Source organism: Myodes glareolus, chromosome 18 (assembly GCF_982192425.1).
Source record: "Myodes glareolus chromosome 18, mMyoGla1.1, whole genome shotgun sequence".
Lineage (NCBI taxonomy): Eukaryota > Metazoa > Chordata > Mammalia > Rodentia > Cricetidae > Myodes > Myodes glareolus.
In genome coordinates, this window is record NC_142043.1 from 63,467,709 (window position 1) to 63,490,765 (window position 23,057).

The 23,057-nt window shown below is 46.2% G+C and overlaps 1 protein-coding gene across 2 annotated transcripts; it reads left to right on the top strand.

The window, feature by feature from the left end:
• The first annotated feature begins 9,250 nt into the window (after nucleotides 1–9,250).
• U2af1 (U2 small nuclear RNA auxiliary factor 1) lies at nucleotides 9,251–20,540 on the top strand. 2 transcript variants are annotated; one of them, XM_048451305.2, is made up of 8 exons: nucleotides 9,251–9,399; nucleotides 12,642–12,729; nucleotides 15,895–15,961; nucleotides 18,665–18,714; nucleotides 18,795–18,893; nucleotides 19,247–19,380; nucleotides 19,459–19,551; nucleotides 20,254–20,540. In XM_048451305.2, exons 1-8 carry the CDS (start codon nucleotides 9,356–9,358, stop codon nucleotides 20,396–20,398), a joined length of 720 nt encoding a protein of 239 aa, XP_048307262.1. In that variant the 5' UTR covers nucleotides 9,251–9,355; the 3' UTR covers nucleotides 20,399–20,540. The 2 variants fall into 2 exon arrangements, with proteins under 2 accessions (XP_048307262.1, XP_048307263.1); XM_048451306.2 differs by lacking the exon at nucleotides 15,895–15,961 and adding an exon at nucleotides 15,062–15,128 and having other exon boundaries at nucleotides 9,256–9,399.
• The last annotated feature ends 2,517 nt before the right edge of the window (nucleotides 20,541–23,057 follow it).

Consider the following 23,057-nt stretch of genomic DNA (forward strand, 5'->3'; position numbering starts at 1 on the left):
ACCTGCAGAAACCCACCAGCCCTGCCTGCCTGATTATGTTATACCCAGTCCGCCAAACAGAAAACTTTTCTCCCTCTTACCCATGACCTCTGCCTCCAGCTCAGACAAAACTCCCCGCAGTGTCCTTCCTAGACGTTCAATAGTTTACTGCCAGTCTCCTCCTGGTGCTAGACTCTTCTCCTCTCCCAGAACCAGTCCACCCATCTCCTCCCCAGCATCCACAGCTCCACTTTTTCAAGCACCAGTACTGAAACATGGCTGACATACCATCAATTTCAGCCTTTAAGTGGTGTACCATGTTTAAAGTGGAACAGAATCCTACACCCCTGCTCCACTACCAAGTGCCAGGACATTCTCAGGATTTACGAGCTTATCCGTTTCTGTTTGTTTGCTTGCTTGCTTTGAGACTAGGTTTCATTGTGTGCCCCAGGCTAATCTGGAACTCACTATGTAGCCCAAGATTGTAGTGGGAGGCCACTTGTTTGTTTCCTGACCAACCCAGAATCCCAAAATAACCACACAGAAACTATATTAATTAAATCACTGCTTGCCCCATTAGCTCCAGCTTCTTATTGTCTAACTCTTACATATTAATTTAACCCATTTCTATTCATCTGTGTATCACCACAAGACTGTGACTTATGGGGTAAAGTTCCAGCGTCTGTCTCCAGAGGGGTGTCATGGCTTCTCTTTGACTCTTTGACTCTGCCTTCTTTCTCCCAGAATTCAATTTAGTTTCCCCACCTAGCTCTGCTCTGCCCTATCACTGGCCCCAAACAGTTTCTTTATTAACCAATGGTATTCACAGCATACAGAGGGGAATCCCACATCATAAGATGACCCTGAACTTATGGCCACCATCTTTTCTCAGACTCCTGAGTCCTAGTATTATAGACATGAGACACCACCAGCAAGTTCTAGGATGTTTTCATCACCCTAAAAGGAAGCACACACCCATGAACAGTCATCCCCTGCTGTCTTCCCCTAGTCCTGGGCAGCCTCACATGCATGACACACACACACATACACACAGAGAGAGAGAGAGAAAGAGAGAGAGAGAGAAAGAGAGAGACCCACAAAAATTAAAAAAAAAATTAAATTTTAAGCCTGAAGAAAACAATCTAGCTTAAAAACTGACTATGCACCTAAGTGGAATCACAAACAGCTAATAAATACTTTTTAATTTTTTTTTTTTTGAGAGGGTTTCTCTGTGTACCCTGGCTGTCCTGAAACTCACCCAATAGCCTAGGCTGGCCTCAAACTCGGAGATCCACTTGCCTCTGCCTGCCAAGGGCTGAGATGTGGTATTATTTTGTTTTTGCTATAACAAATAAAGCTTACAGCCAGGCAGTGGTGGCTCATGCTTTTAATCCCAGCACTCAGGAGGCAGGGGCAGGCAGATCTCTGTGAGTTTGAGGCCAGCCTGGTCTATGAGAGCTAGTTCCAGGACAGGCTCCAAAGCTACAGAAAAACCCAATCTTAAAAAACAAAATAATAATAATAATAATAATAATAATAAAGCTTGCCTGAGGATCAGTGTGGAACAAGTCATTAGTTAGCCACAGAGGCCAAGCAGTAGTGACACACCCCTTTAATCCCAGCACTCAGGAGGCAGAGGCAGAGGCAGATGGATCTTTGTGAGTTCAAGGCCACCCTGGGCTACACAAAATTAATCCAGTCTAAAAGAGAAACAGAGCAACCAGGCAGTGGCGGCTCACATCTTTAATCCCAATATTTGGGAGTCCCATGCCTTTAATCCCAGCACTAGGAAAGGGGCTGCAGGAAGGGTTATGACTGGGCTGAGCGAAGGCTGTAAAGTGGGAGGAGAGACATGAGTTTAGAGCATCCATTCTGAGGATTTGTGGAGACAAGATCTTGCCCACTTTGGCCTGAGGATTCAGTAGAGGTAAAAGTCTCTCTAATGGCTGGCTCCTTTACTTCTCAGATCTTTCAGCTTTCACCCTGATATCTGACTCCGGGTTTTTTATTATTAAACCCAATTAAAATTCACACCACACTGGGATTAAAGGTGTGTGCCACCACCACCTGGCAGGAAACACTTTTTAAGATTATTTTTTAGGCTTAGAGATGTGGCTCAGTGGTTGAAAGAACTTGCTGCTACCCCAGAGAACCCAAATTCAGTTCCCAGCACCTCTATGACGGCTCACAAAGACCCTGCAACGCTAGCTGCAAAAGTCCTGTTGTTCTATTCTGGCCTCTTTGGGCATCAGGTACGTGAGTGGGACACAGACATATGTGCATACAACACATCCATACACACAACAGTTTTTAAAAATAAATTAAAAAAAAATAACAGGTTTAAAAAAATAAACTCTGTGGTACATAAACAAAACCCAAACTGGTAGATACAGAAAGAGATCTGTAAGAGAGGAGAGCAGCCAAGGGTGGGGATAGTCTCCAGAAAGCATCATATACCTGGATGTGATTGCTAGTGATCGGCATTTATTACTGAGAAAAGAAATGATGTCATGGTGTTGGCAATCTGCCCAGAAAATGCTAATTGTGCTGGAATTCCAGAGTCTCAGCTGTCAGGAGGTTTTGGAAAAATTCTAGACTGAGAAGCTTCTTTCCACTCTCATATCTATATGATCATCTCCATCTTCTCTGTTGCCTCAGGAAGGCTGAGCTCCATGCCAGTCTGATTGATTCATCAAGCCTCAAGATAAACAACAAATATATATAAAAGCATTGATCAGATTTCAATTTTCAGTTAAACTCTTCAGTGGTGCCCCCTTCAGGATGGTCTTGTAATAGCATCGTTCTCAGTGTCATGGTTCACCTAATCTTTCCTCAAATTTACCTCAAATAAATGAGCCTGCACTTTGCATCTTTTAAGCATCAACTCACACGTCAGCAGGAGATGGGATCTCTCTCAGTGGCTGTCTTTTTCCCTGGCTGGTGGGGGAGAATTGTCCGTATTCTGTCAATCATGTTTTAAATAAATGCTGATTGGCCAGGCAGGAGGTGTAGGCGGGAAAACCAGACAGGAAGTGAAAATGATGCAAGGAGAGCAGGAGAATTCTGGGGAGGAGGAAGTTGATTCCTCCCACTCCTGCCCAGATCTCCAAAGCAGCAGGATGTGAGCTGCCCCACTGAAAAAGGTACTGAGCCACATGGCTAACATAGACCAGAAAAATGAGTTAATCAAGATGTGAGAGTTAGCCAGTAAGAAGCCTGACCTAACAGGCCAATCAGCATTATAACTTATAGAGATCTCTTGTGTGATTTTACTTTGGGACTAAACAGCTGGGGGAACAGGGCAGGACAAGAACCCCAATAAGCAGGCCCAGCCTTTTCATGTTACACCTGGCCATAATTGACCCTTAAGCCAGACCCTAGTTTCTTGTCCTGGAATCCTTGGTGCCTGTCGCCCAAGGGTTTCTGGGAAGAGCTCCTAGGTGTACACGGAAGGAGAGACACGTTGGAAGCCACCAAAACCTGATCGGTGCATTCCTTTCTAAAGTGTTGACTTCTGAAAAAAATCTCTTGCAGCTTATTACCCTGCCTGGTGGGGGTGCTGTTAGTGTTTTGGAGGACTGATATCAACTTGGGGCTTTTCTCCAATTCTATTATTATTTTGTGTGTTTATAGATACTTTGCCTGCACGTGCACTATGTGTGTGCAGTACCCAAGTAGATCAGAAGATGGAATTGGATTCTCTGGAACAGGAGTTATAGATGGTTGTGATCTGCTGTGTGGGTGCTGAGAATAGAACTCTGGTCTTCAAGAAGAGCAACTAGAGCTCTTAATGGCTGAACCATCATGCCAGGTGATGGTGGTGCATGCCTTTAATCCCAGCACTCAGACTTGACTGAATTCTGGTATTCAGTCAAGTCTGGAAAGCCTTGCAGTTGGGTGGTCAGTGTTCACTCAGCTAGGTATCCTACAAGGCACAGGTAGGCTTTCACATGCCACAGGCTGGCCAGGCACCTTACACACCATCTGGAGTTCCAAGATAGGAAGAACCCAATCCCGTGAAACCTGGGATCAGACTGGCACCAAAGACAATCTTTTGATTTATCTGCAGAAGCAATTCTGGATATGCCAAACTCAAGGAGGGGAAAGCAGGTCACTTAAAAAAAAAAAAACTAGCCGGATGGTGGTGGTGCACACACCTTTAATCCCAGCATTCGGGAGGCAGAGGCAGGCGGATCTCTGTGAGTTCAAGGCCAGCCTGGTCTACAAGAGCTAGTTCCAGAGGAGGCAACAAAGTGACACAGAGAAACCCTATCTTGAAAAAACAAAACAAAACAAAACTGTAACATCTAATTTTGTCATTTTTATTTTATGTGTGTTTAGGTGTGCACCTGCATATTGGCTGTTTATCATGTGTATGCAGTACCCAAGGAGACCAGAAGAGGCATTAGAACTAGGGTTACAGATCACTATGAACTGCCCTACTGCTGAACTGCCCTTCTAGCCTTAAGAGGATACATCTTGATAAAAATAGTTACGAAGTCTCATTTGCAAGGGTCATGCTGATAGAAGGAGATTAAGGACATTCTTTCAAAAAACATCGAAACAAACTATCCGTGCAGAATGAAAACTAAGAACAAATAATACCTATTTCATGGCCTGTAGCAGAGCCTGGACCAGGTTTCCAAATCAAATACATTCACATTTTTGCAACTAAATTCCTCATGCTCTGTGAGATAAATAGCACAGGGATTGTGTTATAGTTGGCTTTCAGTTGATTATTGGGTCACTACTAGCTAAATTGTAACAAAATGACTTGTTTAATTATAAGGTAACTGTAACTTTTCTGTACACTGTAACTTTTTCTGTACACTGTAACTTTTCTGTACACGGTAACTTTTCTGTACACTGTAACTTTTCTGAGGTTGATTCCTGGGAAAGCTTTGGGCTTAGGTGGCCTCTGTAGACGCTAACACAGCAATTCCAGGGTGGGTGTGGTGGCAACTCCTGTAATACCAGCATTAGGAAGGAAAAAGGCAGACAGATCTATTGTCAGTTTGAGACCAGCCTGATCTACATAGTGAATTCCAGGCCAGCCAAGGCTACATAATGAGACCTTGTCTCAAAAAGAAAAAAAAAAGTAAATAACAATAGAGAATTCAGTAAGAGTCTTTTCACAAGCAGGTCAGGTAGTCATGCTGAACAATCTGTGGGAGCTCCCACCCCACACTGTCTTTCAACCCTTCCACCATTTCTCATTCTCACCTGTGTTGAACTCATTCTAGCAAGTTCTCCGCCATTCAAAGTCAATGTGAGGTACTTTGTGTATAAATTCAATGTTTTCTCCACCTGGCGGTGGTGGCCATGCCTTTAATCCTAACACTTGAGAGGCAGAGGCAAGTAGATCTCAGTGAGTTCGAAGCCAGCCTGGTATACAAAGAGAGTTCCAGGATAGCCAGGACCGCTACACAGAGAAATCCTCTCTCAAAAAACAAACAACAACAAAAATCAATGTTTTCTGTCCCTGTGTCTTTGGGTGATAAATTTTAGAGGTGAAGAAGGCAGTCTGTCACCCCTGGTGTTTGGAAATGTAGTTCATTTGGTAGAGCACTTGCCTATTGTCTATGAAGCTCAGGAGTAGTGGTGCAAATCTGCAATCCTAACAGTCAGAGGCAGGGAGATCAGGAGTTCGAGGACATCCTCAGCTATGTAACAAATTCAAGGGAAATCTGGGACATATAATAATGTCTTTAAAAACAGAAGAGTAGGGTGGTGCTGCTGCATGTCTTTAATCCCAGCACCTAGTAGGCAAGGGCAGATGGACATCTGAGTTCAAAGCCAGCATGTTCTACATAGCAAGTTCCAGGACAGCCAGGACTACACAGAGAAACCTTGTCTCAAAAACAAACAAACAAATAAATAAATAATAAAAATAGAAAGAATTGTTTTGGCCCAGAGACTATGAAAGCATGTGCTGATGGGGCCTACCGATTGTCTAAATACTTGCAATCATGAAAGTGGTGGTGTTGATATTGATCTTGCAAAGACAGTGCCAGTGTCTATCTATCTCTCATCTATATATCATTCCCTCTTCTTAAAGGATATAAAACTCTCTTCACAAAGGGAGGGAAAGTAAATGTCAGAAACATGACTATTCAAAAGACATTCAAGAAGGGACGGATGTGTGGAGCGGCTGTGCAGAACACCGAAGGCTGCGTTTTCTTCCAGGCCAGCTTCTCTGTTAGGAATTCATGGCACGTACACAAGAGGCAGGAAGGAAACATGTCCTGGCTTCCTTTGCATAAGAGGCAAAAAGCCCACGTTCACACCTGTGGCATTTTCCAACCTGCCGGCTTCACCGCGGCACCTGTTGTTCCTCTCTTAGCCCACCCTGCCTAACCAGAAATGGAGCCAGCAAGCTGCTTCCTCAGCCTCTGGCACTTGTTCAAGCTATAGCTTCCACGAGCAGATTCACAGAAAACCTGCCGGTGTGGTTTTCAGCTGTTTGAGTAGGAAGCTTTCCATCCAGGCCGGTTGCTTTTCATCTCAGCGCTTTTGCATATTCATGCTCACCTTTAAAGTTCAACCGCTCCTGCTACTTTGCAGCTTGTCATGACCAGCACAGCACTCCCTGGCATATGGTGGCATCCCCATTGCCAGCTCCATCACTGGCAAAGATATTCCCACATATGCACTTTTAAGTTCCGTTTATCTGTAGCTTTTTCTCTCTCTCTTTCTCAAAACAGGGTTTCTCTGATTAGTCCCGACTGCCCTGGAACCTAGCTCTGTAGACCAGGCTGGCCTCAAATTCACAGAGATCTGCCTCCCTCTCCCTCTGTGTGCTGAGATCAAAGGCGTGCTCCGCAGCTGCCACCATCCAGTTCATTTATTTGTATCTTAAAACAAACAAACTGAGAATTGAACCTGGGCCTTAGGAGTGATAAACAGCCATTTGTATCATGGAGTTACAAGCCCAGAATGCCTCGCTCTTTTTTGGAAGATCTCACTATGTAATCCTGTCTGGCCTGTAATTCCTCATGTAGCCCAGGCTGGCCCTTGGGAGTCTCTGCCTCCTGAGCATGGGATTGAATGTGTGCATTAACACCTGGCTTCCCCAGCCCTTTTTAAAACCTTTTGCACTTGAAATAAGAGTCACTAAGTTGTCCAAGATGGCCTTGAGTTTTTGAACCTCCAGATTCAGCCTCCAGAGTAGCTGTGATTACAGGCTTTGACCACCAGAGCCAGCTTGAATTTTCCAGTTTTTCAATGGCTCTTGCCTATTATCATTGCTATGAAATTTCATTCATGTTTGCTGCTTTTTGGAAAAGACAGCATTTCTGCAAGTCCTCCCAGTAAGCAATGGGGTTCATTTAGCTTTTTAAGAAAATGTATTCACTGTGCAATTATGCCCAAAATTTTCAGAAAAATTTTGAAAATTAAAACACACTAGCCAAGTGCAGTGGACCATGCCTGCATCCCAGTTACTTTTAAGGCTGAGGCAGGGGCATCACTTGGGTCCAGACTTGGAGGGCAGCCTGAACAACATAGTGAGATACTATCTCAGAAAAAATAATTCTAAAAAAACCTTTAAAGCACACATGCGTTGGGTCTGGAGAGATGGCCTAGAAGTTAAGGGCACTGGCTGGTCTTCCAGAGGGCTTGGGTATGATTCCTAGCACCCACATGGCCATTCACAACCATCTATGGCTCCAGTTCTAGAGGATCTGATGCTTTCCGTGTCCCCTATGGGCACAGTTTAGTGGAAGTGCCAGATAAAATATACACAGAGTACCACTCACTGAGGACAGTAACTGGGTTTCATGAGATGCAGCTGAGACCATGAATAAATGGAAACAAGAGTACAGCCAGTCAGTGGTGGTGCACGCCTTTAATCCCAGCACTCGGGAGGCAGAGGCAGGTGAATCTCTATGAGTTCGAGGCCAGCCTGGTCTACACAGTGAGTTCCAGGCAACCACACAGAGAAACCCTGGGGTGGGGTCTATGTGTAAGAGCGTACAGACAACTGCCAACTGGGCCAATGGCTAGGGCTTTCAAATGGGCATCTGTCATCCCAGATGTAGTAGTTACTTTTATGGTCACAATAACCTAGCACCTGACAAGAAATAGCTTACAGGCTTATTTTGCCTCGTAGTTAAGAGGATAGAGTCCATCATAGTGGGGAATGCGTGGAGGAATATGAAAGTGACTGATCCTGTCCTCACAGACATCCCCAGAGATGCCTCTTCTCCACAATACAAGGAAGTTGACTTGAAGATTAAACATCACACCAGCCAAGGCACAGCTGATAACATGCTTAATAGTTGGTAGCATGCTTAACAGACACGGAGTTCTGGGTTTGATTCCTAGCTCCACATAAATGTGATTGGTAGTGCCCACTTGCAACCCTGACATTCAGTAAGTAAAGGTTCAGAAAGCTCAGAAGTTCAAGGTCATCAGTAGCTGTACATAGTAGCCATATAACCTGCTGCTTATACAAGATCTTCTCGTGGAGAAAAACAAAACACGCACAATAAGACAAACATCACAGCAGCCTGTGTCTTAAGTATCTGTCACAGGGTTTGTTCTCGTAATGTCTCCAATTAAGAGATAAATAGATGTGACACGGAGAAGTGGATTAATAAGTGAGACATGGGTAGATGGTTGGGTGGACTAGTGAATGAGGGGTGAATGGACCGGTGGGAGGAAGATGAACAAATTGATGGTTTGGTCATCATTCTGGTTCCGATAACCAGATTAATTGGTGAGAGCTTGTATAAACCTCAGTTTCCCACAACCCAGCAGCCTTCCCTCTTCCACGGTTCATCCTTGGGTGGAAGAGGCTCTATAGCCAGTCGGTGGTGGTGCAAGCCTTTAATTCCAGCACACGGGAGGCAAAGAAAGCCGGCAAAGACATCCAACCGAGATGATCCCACGGCCTGGGTCTCAGCTCGAGGTAACAGGTTTAGACTCTGCCTGGAAATGTGGTAACTTGAAGGTGAGCTGGTGACTGTGGGGATGCTGTAGGTTTAAATCCGTCCAGGAGGCCGGATAGGGGCCCTTGACTACAGCCGCACCACTGGGACGGCCCGGGGTAAGAGAGTCAGCAAAGTGAGAAGGCGCGGTCCCAGCGGCGGGAGCGGGAAACCGCGGCGCTGAGCACGCGCGGAGCAGCAGTTCACAGCCCAGGTAGCAGGCAGAGCGCGGGACCCGCCCGGGCGGCAGGGAGTGCGCAGACGCCAGGGCCGGGGGCGGAGTTTCTGTGCGTTCTTCGTCCCGCCCCCACGCAGACAACGCCTCTCCCAATTGGACGGAGCCGCTACGACGGGCGTGGAGAGAGTCGTCGCGTCCGGTGACGTCTTCCGAGGACGTCGGGAGAGTCGGCGGCGTCGGCTGCCGTGTCGGAGGCGCCCGCTGGAAAATGGCGGAATACTTGGCCTCCATCTTCGGCACCGAGAAAGACAAGTGAGTAGGGGAGGCCTACCGGGACTTGGGCCGGGGCAACGGTGGACCAGCGGGTGCCGGCCGAGGCAAGCGATGGCGGCGCCCAGGCGTGGCGGGCCGAGAGGCCCTGGCGGCCTCGCGCGTCTGGGCGCCGCTGCCTCGTGGGCCGGGCTGCGGGACCTGGCGGGCTGCTCGGGCTGGGCCTCGGGCTCCATGGGGCTTCGCGCCGGTTTCCACGCGGGACTCTGCCCCACGCTGCGCTCCCACTGCCGCCCTGGCTTCTGCGGCGAGTTAATGCGTTTCTTGCAACTTTGGGCTTGAGTGTCGTGTCGGAAGTGCGGTGGCACTGTCCTCGCTAGAACTCAGTCTCTGGAACTGATCGTTGGGACCAGAATCGACCGAGTAAACCTGCCTGCCGAAACGTTGGCGGGCTGGCTTTTCTTTTTCAATTAAGGTTTGCGTGGGGTAAGAAGAAAAAAACATCACAAATACGCTGGTATTTGTATGCCACCGTGGCACATACCTATTTCCAGTGTGCTGGCTGAAGTTTAGACTGAAGGAAACGTCTTCAGACGCCTTGAAGGATAATTCTTATTTTCAAAACCTAAAGATTAAGTGTCTGACTTAACCTGCCCGGAGTAAGTAGTCACCATCTTGGTGTTCCTGAATCTCATACGAGGTTTATTCAGATATCTGTGCTGGGAAACCTCTGTGTTTGTGAATAGATAATATTTTTGGTGCCACATCGGTCTCACTGTTGAAAATGTTCTCCTTTCCAGGCTGTCGGATCAGGCACCTTTATACACGATAGTCTGCTGTGTGTGCAAAAGGGAATGTACCTAAAAGTCTCCTGCCCAAATCGGCAGTCACTGTAGAGACATTTTATTAGGTGTCAGATCCAGGCCAGAATTAAGAGTATCAGCTGGGATAAAATTTAGGTTCTCAGGAAATCATGGAGGAAGGCTGTATGTGTTGTTAAGAATGACTGCAATATATTAAAGGGACTGAGAGATGACTCAGTGGTTCAGAGTGGGAACTGCTCTTTCAGAGGCCAGGAGTTTGGTTTCCCAGATCCATTTCATGATATCTTTCAACCACCTGTAACTCCAGATCTGGGGAGCTTCATGGTCTGGCTACTACAAGCCCCTACATGTAGTAGGTATACACATCCAGCCCCACATAGACTTCTTGGTCTTTTTGAGACACGGTTTCTTTTCATAGGCTCTTCCTGGAACTCACTCTATAGACCAGGCTGGCCTCAAACTCAGATCTGCCTGCTTTGGCCTCCATCTCCTGAGTGCTGGAATTAAAACCTCCCAGCCACATATAATTAAAAATAAAACCTTTAAAGTACTTTAAAATAGACATTCAAAGCCAGGTGTAGTGGTGTGTGCCTTTAGTTCTAGAGCACTCCAGAGGCAGAGGAAAGCAGATCTCTGAGTTTCATGTCAGTGTGGTCTGTACAACAAGTTATGGGTCGGCTGGAACTACATAGAGACACTGTCTCAATACATAAATACACACAGGAAATAAGTACTGTGAAGAGTATCATTTCTAAATTCTGAGGTCACCGAGAAGATGGGTTGGAATGCATTGAAATGTATTCCAGTTCTGACACAAGAGAGGCATCCTTTCAGAGTGCCTAAAGGGCCATAGTAGTTCTTTCTGGCCCTGTATTCATATCTGTAGTGAAGGGATATCTTAGCAAAAAAAATCAGATTTTTTATTTTTAATCTAGGTTCTGTTATTTCAGCAGAAAGTCATCTGTAATAGGGACATGTGTGCCTGTTAATTGTTTGGTTTTGGTTTTTCGAGACAGGGTTTCTCTGTAGCTTTGGAGCCTGTCCTGGAACTAGCTCTTGTAGACCAGGCTGAACTCACAAAGATCTGCCTGCCTCTGCCTCCCGAGTGCTGGGATTAAAGGCATACGCCACCACTGCCTGGCTAATTTTTGTTTTCAAGAAGTAAAATGTGGGACTTTTCTAATTAAGTGTTTAGCTGTGATATATTTTTGTATATTAACTTGTCTGGTAGAAATCACCCTTGTACTCTACACACAAACTCCACCAAGTCAGGGTTTTTCTGTAGCCCTGACTATCTTAGAACTCAATTTCTAGACCATACTGGCCTCAAACTCAGAGATCGCCTGCCTCTGCCTCCCAGGTGTTGGTATTAAAGGCGTGCACCACCACTCCCCCAACCTTAAAAGGTCTTTATTTTCAGTTGATTTTCTTTTTTGTTTTTCAATACTTTAATTTTTTTTTATGTGAATTGGTGTTTTACCTATGTGTATGTCTGTGTGAGGGTGCCAGTTCCCCTGAAACTGGAGTTTCAGACAGTTGAGAGCTGCCATATGGGTGCTAGGAATTAAACCCAGGTCCTCTGGAAGAACAGCCTATACTCTTAGCTGCTGAGCCATCTTTCCAGCCCCTCAGTTGATTTTTCTAAAAAGATACTGTCTAGTCAGGTTAGGTTGTGTAAGGAGGTCCCTCACAGTCGTCTTCTGGTAAACTCAGACTCCGATGTATTGTTGCTGTCTGATTATAACAGAAGGATAACTGGTCTTCGTGCTCCCAAATTTCACTGAAGTTGAGACCTTCAGGGTGAGGACCTAAGCATGTGGCTCTTGTAAAAGTTTCTATGGGACAGCATTCCGAATAGGGAAGCTGCGTTGAGTGAAAGTTCACATCACAGACTTGCAGACCACCCAGCCCTTGGTGGCTTTGGTTGGTTGTGCTTCCATGGAGTATCTAAGCAGTGCTAAAGAGACTTTGTGCATACATGTGCTCGCCAAATAGTATGTTTGCAAATGAGGTCTCCAAAGAAATTGCTTCTCCAAACATGAATTTGGAGAGAACCTAAATTTTGTTTTCTGTTTTCTTTAGATAATGACGGCATTTAATTAAGCCTGTGAATAAGAATACATATCTCACTCGGTTCTTGAAACAGTCCCTAATTGGTATTGTCCTTATTCTGTAGATGACATCCAGGACCCAGAGAGTGGGGCAATCTTCAAAAAAAGAAAAGCAAAGAAGATATTAAAAGGAGAGGGGGCTTAGAGTAAGAGGGAGCAGGTTAGAACTAGAGCATTCTGTAGGGCTGATTACAGCCTCTAACACACTCCTTACTAGAGGAAGCAGCCAGCCAGAGCTGCTGAACTTCTGTGATTGGAAGAAAAAGTAGCTGGGAAATAATATCCTGTTAATGATGTTTTCACTATTTCTTCCCCAAAATAATCTTTTCTTATTCTTATTCCCTTACAGAGTCAACTGTTCATTTTATTTCAAAATTGGAGCATGTCGTCATGGAGACAGATGTTCTCGGTTGCACAATAAACCGACCTTTAGCCAGGTTTGTGTGTTGTTGGGCTTTTTTCCCCCCACATAAATTATCAAAAGTTCTTGTGTTTTCAAGGGTGATTAATGTTTCCACATACTTAGTAAGTCCTTTTTCCCTCCAGTTTTCTTTTGTATTTGTTACAGAGGGTGATGGACCCACCACACCTCAGTAGGAAGTCCTGTTGTTCTTATGCTTAGAGGAGCTCCTTAAAGGGCTCGCTGCCTTGTTCTCCCTTCAGATGACACTGGTGAATGTAGTAGTGATGAGCCACTGGGCGAGTATGCTGGCATGGGTGTTTGTGTGCGGACCCAGCCTGCTCTGGTTCCTCAGAGAGGTCCACGCTTTGACACAGTTTCAGCAGGCGTCATGATCTTAGAATTGTAATGATAAAGATGGGTATAAATTGCCCCTAGCAGGTCTGTTTGGCTCACTGAGAGGTGCTTGTCATCTTAGACTTAGGTCTGTCTAGGTTAGCCTCAGTCCCACATTATTTGGTTTGGTGGGACAGGGGAGTTGGGGGGAAGGCCATTTGGTCTCAGTAGAGACTTGCTAATGAATTGAGAGGGCAGAGGTTGGAAGGTCTTGCTGCATCTAATTGGGCTGTGGAGTTCACTCTCCAGCTGAGGTCTACTTGCAGCAGCCCTCTAAGCCTTGTGTGTGTCTTTTCTTTAGCACACATTTTTCTTTCACGTACATTGCCCTTCTTACATACTCTGTTTTTTGGGGGTTTTTTGGTTTTTTTGTTATTGTTGTGGGAGTTTAAGAAATTGGCCAGTTGATACAAGGAGATAGAAGAAATGGATCTTGGTTTAGAACATAACTCCCCAGGAAACCATAGCATTATATGTTTTTAAAGGGGAGAGTTCAATAGTTTTCCTCCCCAGTTATCACTATGGTTAGTGTGGAAGGCATCTGTCCTCTAATGACCCTCAAAGTGGCCCCTTTTTTTGTGAATTTTCATACTATCAAAGTACCTGCTTTAAACTGTGTTATGAGTGTGATGTTTGACTAGTAACAAACTCTCCCACCTGACCTAGTGGTTATTGGCTGCTAAGTCTGCATGCCTTTAGTATGTTTGTGAGGCATGTGAGGTGGTAGGCAGAGAGACTGTTCTCAGCCCTCTGAGCCTTTACTGTCGCACAGTTGCCTCCTGTGGCCTGAGCACTGTCCTAGAACAAAGCAGGGAGGGATGGAGCCCCATACAATGCAATGAGCTCAGCATTACAATAATTACCTCTTTTGGGTTTGGTTGACTAGTCAGAGGTAACTGTGGCTTGCCCTTTACATTGCCTTCCTACGGTGAACAGCAGCCCTTGTATGCCTCAGTACCGGAGAGATCTGCAGGGACCAGGCTTCCTCTCGCAGACCCAGGGTGGTAGAGAACTGTTTTAGCTCAGTGGCTCAGGGTATGTGGTCTGGTGTTCAGCCTTCCTCCCAGGTGGGTTGTGGCAGCAAACGTGTCCCAAACACTGTTCCTTGCCCTACACCCTTTGAGCACAGGTGGAAGCTGAGCTCACTGGTCTGAGGATCACTTAGAACTACTTTCTTTCTAGCACATTGTTGAGAGGCTGTGCTCTAGCCACATAGTCTCTTGGCTAGCATAATTGTAGTGTGATTCAGGGTGGGTTTCTTTGTAAGCTCGTAGTCATGTGGACGTGAGATTGATGTACTATATTAGCTTACTAACTTAAACATGGTTTGTTTTTTCAGACAACTTGATTTTAAGAAGAACGGTACAGTGTAAGGTTTCAAGTCTGCCTGATCCAGTTTAAAGCACAAGGGCTAAAAGGATTTTTTCCTTAAAAGAAGGATCGCAAAAGAGCAAATGTTTTAACTATTGTATTATGTAAACAGAGACCCACCAAGAAAGTGTAAATAAGAGTCAGGTATCCAAGACAACTGGCGTGACTGTTTTGCTAAGAGACCAGAGACCTTGAGTACTGCATACAGTTGAAGTATGCGTTTGTTTAAGAGAGATATTGTGTGGGGAATACAATTATTATGTGACTTCAGTATGTTCATGTGTGCTGGCTTGAAGTACAAGAAAGTGTTAGTATTCTCTTATCTTATATTAAAGCACTTTATCATTGGTAACGGGGACCACTCAAAACAACAGATACAGTTCCTTCTTGGTTGCTGGCTGACTTGACCCAAGTCACTGCTCAAACTCTGTTTTCATAATATGATGGTTTTGGTGTACTTGGCACAAGACACAAGTGTCTGACTTGTGAGAAAAACAGCAAACAAACGTTAACCGTTTGCAAACAAACTGTCTCTTTGCAATTGTCTGATATATGCACAGCAGCCAGTAGAATTCCCCTTTTTATTTTTTTTTTCCCCGCAGACCATCTTGATTCAAAACATCTATCGTAATCCCCAAAACAGTGCACAGACGGCTGACGGCTCACACTGTAAGTCCCACAGTTGGAGAAATTTTTTTAAAAAACGATGGTGTTCAAGAGCCCACTCTTAATTGAGACATAACGCTGGCTCTGAGCTGCTGACATAGAGCTGTTGCAAACAGGACACGGTGCTGGAACCGCGTGGCGCACAGCCAGAACTTGACAGGGGCCGCGCTCAGGAGGCGCTTCTAGGGAAAGTCACTGGCCGGCCTCTCCTGTCGACTAACATTTGTCACGAGAGTGTCCGCCCACAGGAAGCGGGTTTTAACCCGGGTAGCCGATTGCGGCTTTACAGTGACTGAACCCTGGCCTTCCTTAAGTTCTTTCTGTAAAGTTAAAATGTAGGAATATTAAGGTAAGTTGCCCAGTAAGTGTGGGTTTTATTTCATCATTATAATTTTTCCTCTAGGAAGTGGAGATTTCATGACATGAGATTATTGTATTTTTCTGGTACAGCGCTTGGTTCGTCGCAGGTGCAAGCACTTTTCCTCTTAGTCTCTGTCAGCTAAGAGCCGGTGCCATCCTTGCTTGGCTGGCATTTGGCAGTGAGAGTCCGCTGTGGGCAGAAGTGCGATATTAGCATCTCATGAGATCTCCCAGCACTGCAGTGTTAGCGTAGTTCAAGACAGCCACCAACTAAGGGGACACCTCTGCTCTAGAGAAATAACCTGCTCTCTTTTCAGCGCCGACTCAACTGAAGCGATCATCACAGGCAGCCGGTTAAGTGTGTACATTTAATTTCCATAATATAAAGTTGTTGCGTTTTGTATTTCAGACCATTGCCCTCTTGAACATTTACCGTAACCCTCAAAACTCTTCCCAGTCTGCTGACGGTTTGCGCTGTAAGTTCATACAAGTTCCTTCCCTGGTCCCCTGGGCTTGCGTGTCAGAGCTCAGTGTCCACTCCACCCGGTCTGCTGTGCTAGTGTCAACAACCGCCTTCCTAGAAGTGACAGGAGCTGTTGTCCCCACTGACTGCTGGAGAGCTGACCTCCTGTCCCTTAGTCAGAGGATGGCAGGACTGGCAAGGGCACCCTTGAAGTAGTTGGGACTTGCTGCTCTTTGCTCCCTCCGCACTTGGACCGTCACCCTGGGATGCACTGGGATTGAGTTCGAGGTCTGCTCTTCCCTCTGAAGAGCAGTGGCATCTGAATGGCTCTCACTTTCTGGAACTTGAGGGCAAATTGCTTAGAAATGTTCAGATTTTTATCTTTCAATAGCCTCGTTTCCATAAACTCTGCACATCAGAGGTCATGTTCTTACATGAGGGCCTTGTTCTGAGTGTTTCCCGGGTGAGGGTCTGCATCTCACACTGACCCAAGTATTCCCGCTGCACTCCCACAGGTGTGCAAACCAGGTGAGCGCTCCCAGAAGAGATGCTCAGGGTCCAACCATACACTTTGTATAGGTAGCACCTCCAGACGCAGGAGGTAGTATGCTACATTTGGTAATGAAGGGTACTTCATGGGGCAACAGCTTAAACTGGTATCAGTCAACATTGCAGATTTGTGTGCTGGAAATTATAGCTTACTGTATTTCAGTTATAACTGTTCTACAGTGGAACACTGGGATGCAGTCGTGTCCAAACCCAAGGTAGACTCCCCTTGGATGGCCACAGCTAAATCCAGCACACGTGACCGCAACCTCCATCTGTTGGTTGGCTTACCTTGGGTAATAAATGGTCCCAGGGCCATCACCTGCTGGAACTGGCCAGGCTGGGAGGCCTCTGCTGCACCTGTCTGTGAATCGGGCTTTTCGTGTTTTCCCTGCTAAGGTGCTGGGTGTTTGTGATGGCCAACCCTGACCTGACAATAGAGCACTCTCTAAATTGAGATAGCATTCACCTGGCAATCCTTGGTTTAAATACATGGTCTCATTTTATTTTTAGAAGGAAGGTCTGTATAGGAAGAGGGAGGTGTTTATGTGTGGCTTTATTAAGTAACATTTGTTCTCATCCCTGCCCTGGGGTATAGCAAATGGAAACCGTGGTTGGTAACAGTGATTGTTCTTTGCCTGCTGGTTCAATTGGGGACTCTGCTTAATGACAGGATGTTGTGTTTTCTGTCTATTTGCAATGAACAGTATGTCTGGGGTATACTGTAAACTGAATTTTCAGCTCTTATATTAAGTCTTCCAGTTCTCGAGTCCAGGTTGTGGAAAGTAAATGAAACTAACTCTTCATTTTAGAGCAGATTACCACCTTGATGTTTGTAGAAAATTACATTTCAGGTACACAGATTAAAGTTGAATGTAAATCTCAGTTTTAAGAATAGTATTTCTTTAAGAAAAGTAATTTTTTAAGTTGGACTATTTAAAATATATGGAGCCCACAGCTGTTCTGTCTGATCAGTGTCTTGGTGTGCTAGTCTCGGCCTTTTGGGGTCGTTTTGACTGACGGGAAATGGAACATAGTAAAGTAGTCGTCAGTTTTAAACCATCACCAAATTGGGGGTGTTTTCCTTTCCGGATTTCCTGATTCAGAAGACCTTGATATTAGCTGCTGTCATCTGCCTATGGACTAGGCTTCTCAGCCATTTGCTGTTGCCTGTGACCTGTTCCTTCTCAGACAGGATGGGGCATCCCTGAAGGCTTTGTCAAGTATCATATATGGGGTAGGCTCCTGTCACATTTCAGTAAAATTTGGATTTTCAGGCCAAATCATCTCCTCGAAATTCAAAATAATTAAAACAACCCCAGATGGATTAGAAAAAGAGCTGAAGTTGTCAGAACCTAGGCTAGGCCTTAGTTTCAGACACCAGAGCCAGGTGCCCTCGGTGTGGTGCCAGAAGAGGCAAGTTCCCTGTAAGCTCGTCCAGGAATATAGCTCACAGAGGGTGTTGATTGACGGCCCAAGCTGGACAGCTCGGCCCCCAAACCCTGCCAGATCCTTTCCACCTCCTTGCTCAGGTGTTTGGAACATGACTTTATTGACATCCAGTTCTGTGAGGTTGAGGGATGATGGTTGGGATAGACCGACTGGGCACAAGTGCTCGTGACCAGCCATGACTTCACTTACTGCATGGCTTGTGGAGGGTAAACTTGGCGCAGAGGTTGGGAACACCTTCTACAAGGTCTAACTGTGTATAGAGAGACATCCAAAACTGAAAGCTGGTGGCTTGGGTTTCAGTCACATCAGAAGTGTGTAGTATTCACTGGTTGGCAGTGTGTAAAGGCACATGAGCTCTTGCTCACTCACCCTGTTTTCAGCTTCCATTTTGACCTAATAAAGGGGAAAACAGTGTATTTATCTGGCCTCCAGTCTTAAGGAAGGCATTTTTATTTTAAAAGGTCTGAATCCAAGAGTCACCTTTTTTCTTGGACTTTGTGTGGCCCTTTTGGTACCTACTAAAGCTGGCTGTGGTTTTGGTAGCCAGGACTGAGGCTATGGTGGGCATTTTAAGGTCTCAGCAACTCCAAATCACAAGCAGTTCGGTGCTCCTGTAGCATGCAGCTCTGGCCTGGCGTCCTCTAGACAGTCACTGTAGCAGTTGAGCCTGAGGACAGCGAGGCCACAGGTTCTCACCAGCTGGGTGTCTTTACTGCAGGTGCTGTGAGCGATGTGGAGATGCAGGAGCACTATGATGAGTTCTTCGAGGTGAGCACTCGGGGCACAGGTGGGAGGGTAGCCACGAGAGGTGGGGCTGTGCACAGTTCTCAACCCATGTTTCCCCTCAGGAAGTCTTCACCGAGATGGAAGAAAAGTACGGAGAGGTTGAGGAGATGAATGTCTGTGACAACCTGGGAGACCACCTGGTGGGGAACGTGTATGTCAAGGTACAGACCACTGGGGTGTGGTGAGTTGCCATCTTGGTGGCTGTGGCTCTAGTGAGGAATAATGTCTAGAGTTGAAGCTGCTTGGGCTGGCACAGCTTAGTCTGTGTACTTTGTGTCTTTTTTTCTGAACTGATTCCCTGTGGGAACAGTCTGACATTTGCTCTTTGTGGATTGGGTTTGAAAAGGTAGGCAACACTTGGTGCTGTCCTGGGGTCTATCAGGAGGATTGGCAGCGTTTTATTGCATCAGCCTATAAGCGTTTTGCTCAGTGAGTGTGTAACAATAGTGGGGTGGAGAATTAAACAGCAACACAGGAGTAGAGTGGCAAAGCCCTTTTTTTTTTTGCTTTTCAGTTTCGACGTGAGGAGGATGCAGAGAAAGCTGTGATCGACTTGAATAACCGTTGGTTTAATGGGCAGCCAATCCATGCAGAGCTGTCTCCAGTGACCGACTTCAGGGAAGCCTGCTGCCGCCAGTATGAGATGGGGTAAGCATAAGCACGACTCTGTGGTGGGTGGAGCTCAGTCAGCATGGGCACAGCATAACGTCTGGATCTGACCCACAGAGAATGCACAAGAGGGGGCTTTTGCAACTTCATGCATCTGAAGCCAATCTCAAGAGAGCTACGACGGGAGCTGTATGGACGCCGGCGCAAGAAGTGAGTCCTCTGGGTGCATGGTGAAGTGGGAGGGCTCCCCATTGCCAAAGAAAAACCAGGCCTGGGACTGGTGCATTATTCAAATACAGAAAACTTGGGAGAAGCTTTTGCCTCTTGCTGTACAGGAAGGCACTTGTATTCCAGAGCTGCACATGCCTGCAGGGATTTCTGATGGTGCGGGTTATCTGGTTTTGCATGCATTGGGCCATCTTGCTGTATTGCTGACAGGTGGGCACTGTACTCTTGTTCCTGGCCCTGTGTCACAAGGCAGGGATCACTGATTCTAGATAGTTCTCTCCCTCTCCTGTTACATAGTTCAGGAAGCAGAGATTGATATTACTTTGATTATCAACAAGCAGCAGCTCTTTTTCTCTAAAAATCAACCTAATGGACTCTGCCTGGCCATTCCTAAGGAGTGGTCAGGTTGGAGATGGAAGGGTTGTGTGTGCACAGCAGGTCAGTGTGGGTGTCTTCTGGGTGCACAGCCTGCGTCTGTTCTGTGCCTCTTTCCCACAGCGTTTTGGTTGGTTCTAAGTTCCACACATTTAGTTTGGGGATGCATCCTTCCTAAAGATAGTATCTAATTGGGATGCGTCCCACTCTTGAGGCTTGGAAGCTACTGGCCTCATTTATCACCTCATCACTTTGCAGTTAGGGCTGTCAGTGCTATGCTTTGATGCCATTTTCTTGTCCTTGATCCAGGCATAGATCCAGGTCCCGATCCCGGGAACGGCGGTCTCGATCCAGAGACCGCGGGCGTGGTGGCGGCGGAGGAGGTGGAGGTGGTGGAGGACGAGAGCGTGACAGGAGGCGATCAAGAGATCGCGAGAGATCTGGGCGATTCTGAGCCGAGCTGTTTTTACCGTGTGTCTGCTAGACAGTGTTGTAGTTGGTTGACAAGCCAGTTCATAATGGGATTTTTTTTTTAAAAAACAACAAAAAAAAACAAAGATGGGTTTCTGAATAAAATTTGTAGTGATTATACAGTATTGGTGTGACTTCTTATAAAGTCTCCGTCTGCAATTTCTTTTTAAATGATTTATTTAAATTTATTTATGTGTGAAGTTGTGAACTGCTATGTGGCTGCTGGGAGTTGAACCCTGGTCCTAGAAGACCATCCAGTGCTGAGCCATCTCTCTAGCCCCTGCAATTTCTTTTCTAAAAGTGCTAGTCCCATGTCCTTGAGGGACATTCATATCACTGGTTATAAGCAGGACTGAGGGCATAGAATCACAGCAGGCAAGGGTTAGCTTCATTAGGAAAGCTGCTCTGGTGTCTTCATGACCAGGAGTTGCTCTTCAAGGGCTCTTTCTCTGCTTTTAACAGCCAACAAGTCGGTGTCCTGCTACCATGAATAATGTTTGTGAAAGAACATGTCCTGGGGTGAGGTGCAGCCTGGGACCTGTTAGGGTCACATGACTTGTGTCTTTAAGCCTGGTGTCAATAGTGATACCTTTGGATGCAGTCCTGGTGGGACTGGCTGGCTGTGTTGACTTGCCACAGAGCCCCCATAAACCCTTACTTTTGTCCAAGGCCTTCCTGTGTGGTTTTTTTTCCTAAACTGCCTGTGCCGTGAGTTAGGGTACCCTTGCTGCCTATCTAGATACTGTGATGGGTATTAACAGGCTGTGGCCTTGCCAGGCCTGAGTCAGGTACCATCCTGAGTAACCTGTAGTCACATCGTATCCTGCCAGCTCTTCACCCAGGGCAGGAACCCACTGTGGGTGTCCACTCTCATGTGTCCAGAGCATTGTTCTTGGGGTGGGAGGACATGGGTCTCCCCCCAGACATCACACAGCACATCAGGAGGTACTACCCCAGTCTGTTCCATGGACACCATTGGCACATGGGGTGATGCTCAAGTGTGTGCTGCCCCTTCGGTAAAGACAGGCTTTATTGGAGTTCAAGTGTCAAGAGTGATAGAGTTTGCATGTGAGCCTGTGAACATCCGCAACAGAGGAAGGAGATGATCGCTGGAGGTGGACCTTGACAGGTATAGCTCCTGGCTAAGCTCAGCTTCCTGTGCTCTCTGAGGTCTGAGCTGCATATTCCCACTGCTTTGGAGCCCCTGCCGCTGTACCTTTCCCACCATGAGGAACCCTGTCCCCCTCAAACCATGAGCCTTTGGGTTACATTGGCCATTATTAAAGCTGCAAGGAAAGCCACTAATGTAGGCTGATAGGGAAAGTAAGGATCTTCTCCAACACGAATATCGCAAGCTCACCTTGTACAAGAGTACAAGAAACGTCTGGCAAATTATGGACACTACTGCCTCAACCTTTGAGTAGGAATCTAACTCCACAAGACACAGCAAGCCTCTATACCCTCTAGTCACACAGCTGTAGGTTCAGGTGAAAGGTTGGGGTTTAGGAAAAGTGGCTACAAGTTTCTGCCATAGGAACATGGACAACTTGTATCCCAGACATGAGATACTACCTCCAGTGGCCTAGTGCAAGGCTGATCATGTACTGTTACCCAAGTTAGGTTCACAGTTGGGGGCCAGACAGCCCTAACAGACCACAATTGCCCATACTCAATAGACCAATTAAAATCAATAGTGACAAGAAAAGGGGGTTTTATTCAATGTGGTCACCTTGGGAAGAGCACCAAAGAAGCCCAACAACTACACCCCCAAGTCCATCTTAAGAGGACACCAACATGAAGTTTTTCTTTTAATTATTGCCTGTGCGTTGTCTGAGTGTTTTCTGTTCTGCCCTGTTCCTGCAATCATTAAGTCCCAAAGAAATCACACAGAGGTCTACATTAGTTATAAATTGATTGGCCCATTAGCTCAGGCTTCTTATTAACTCTTATAACTTTTATTAACCCATTATTAGCCCATTCTTAATTGTGTTAGCCACATGGCTCAGTACCTTTTTCAGCGAGGCAGTCACATCTTGCTTCTCTGATCGGGAGAGGACTACAGAGGAATGGCTTCCTTCTTCCCAGAATTCTCCTGTTCTCATTGACCGGCCTCTACTTCCTGTCTGGTTGTCTTGCCTATACTTCCTGCCTGGCTACTGGCCAATCAGCATTTATTTAAAATATAATTGACAGACCTGTGGTGGGTGTACACATTATGACACACACGTGGAAGTTCAAGGACAACTTTCAGGAGTTGGTTCCACCTTTCTGAAGCAGGGCCTCCTCTGGCCCCCTTGCTGAGTCAGGGTCTCCTTGTTTCTCTGCACTCCAGGCTGGCTGGTCTGCAAGCTTCCTGACATGAGTTCCAAGGCTAGATCTGCACCACAAGCTGCAGCTGGCTTGTTTTTGTTTTGTTTTTTGAGACAAGGTTTCTCTGTAGCTTTGGAGCCTATTGTCTAGGAACTCGCTCTGTAGACCAGGCTGGCCTTGAACTCACAAAGATCCTCCTATCTCTGCCTCCCAAGTGCTGGGACTAAAGGCATGTGACACTACCACTTGGCTATGCATCTGGCTTTTTAAGGTTATGGGACTTGTGAGCCTTTTCTGCGGCAGCCATGTCAACAGCCTGAAGTTTATGCTTG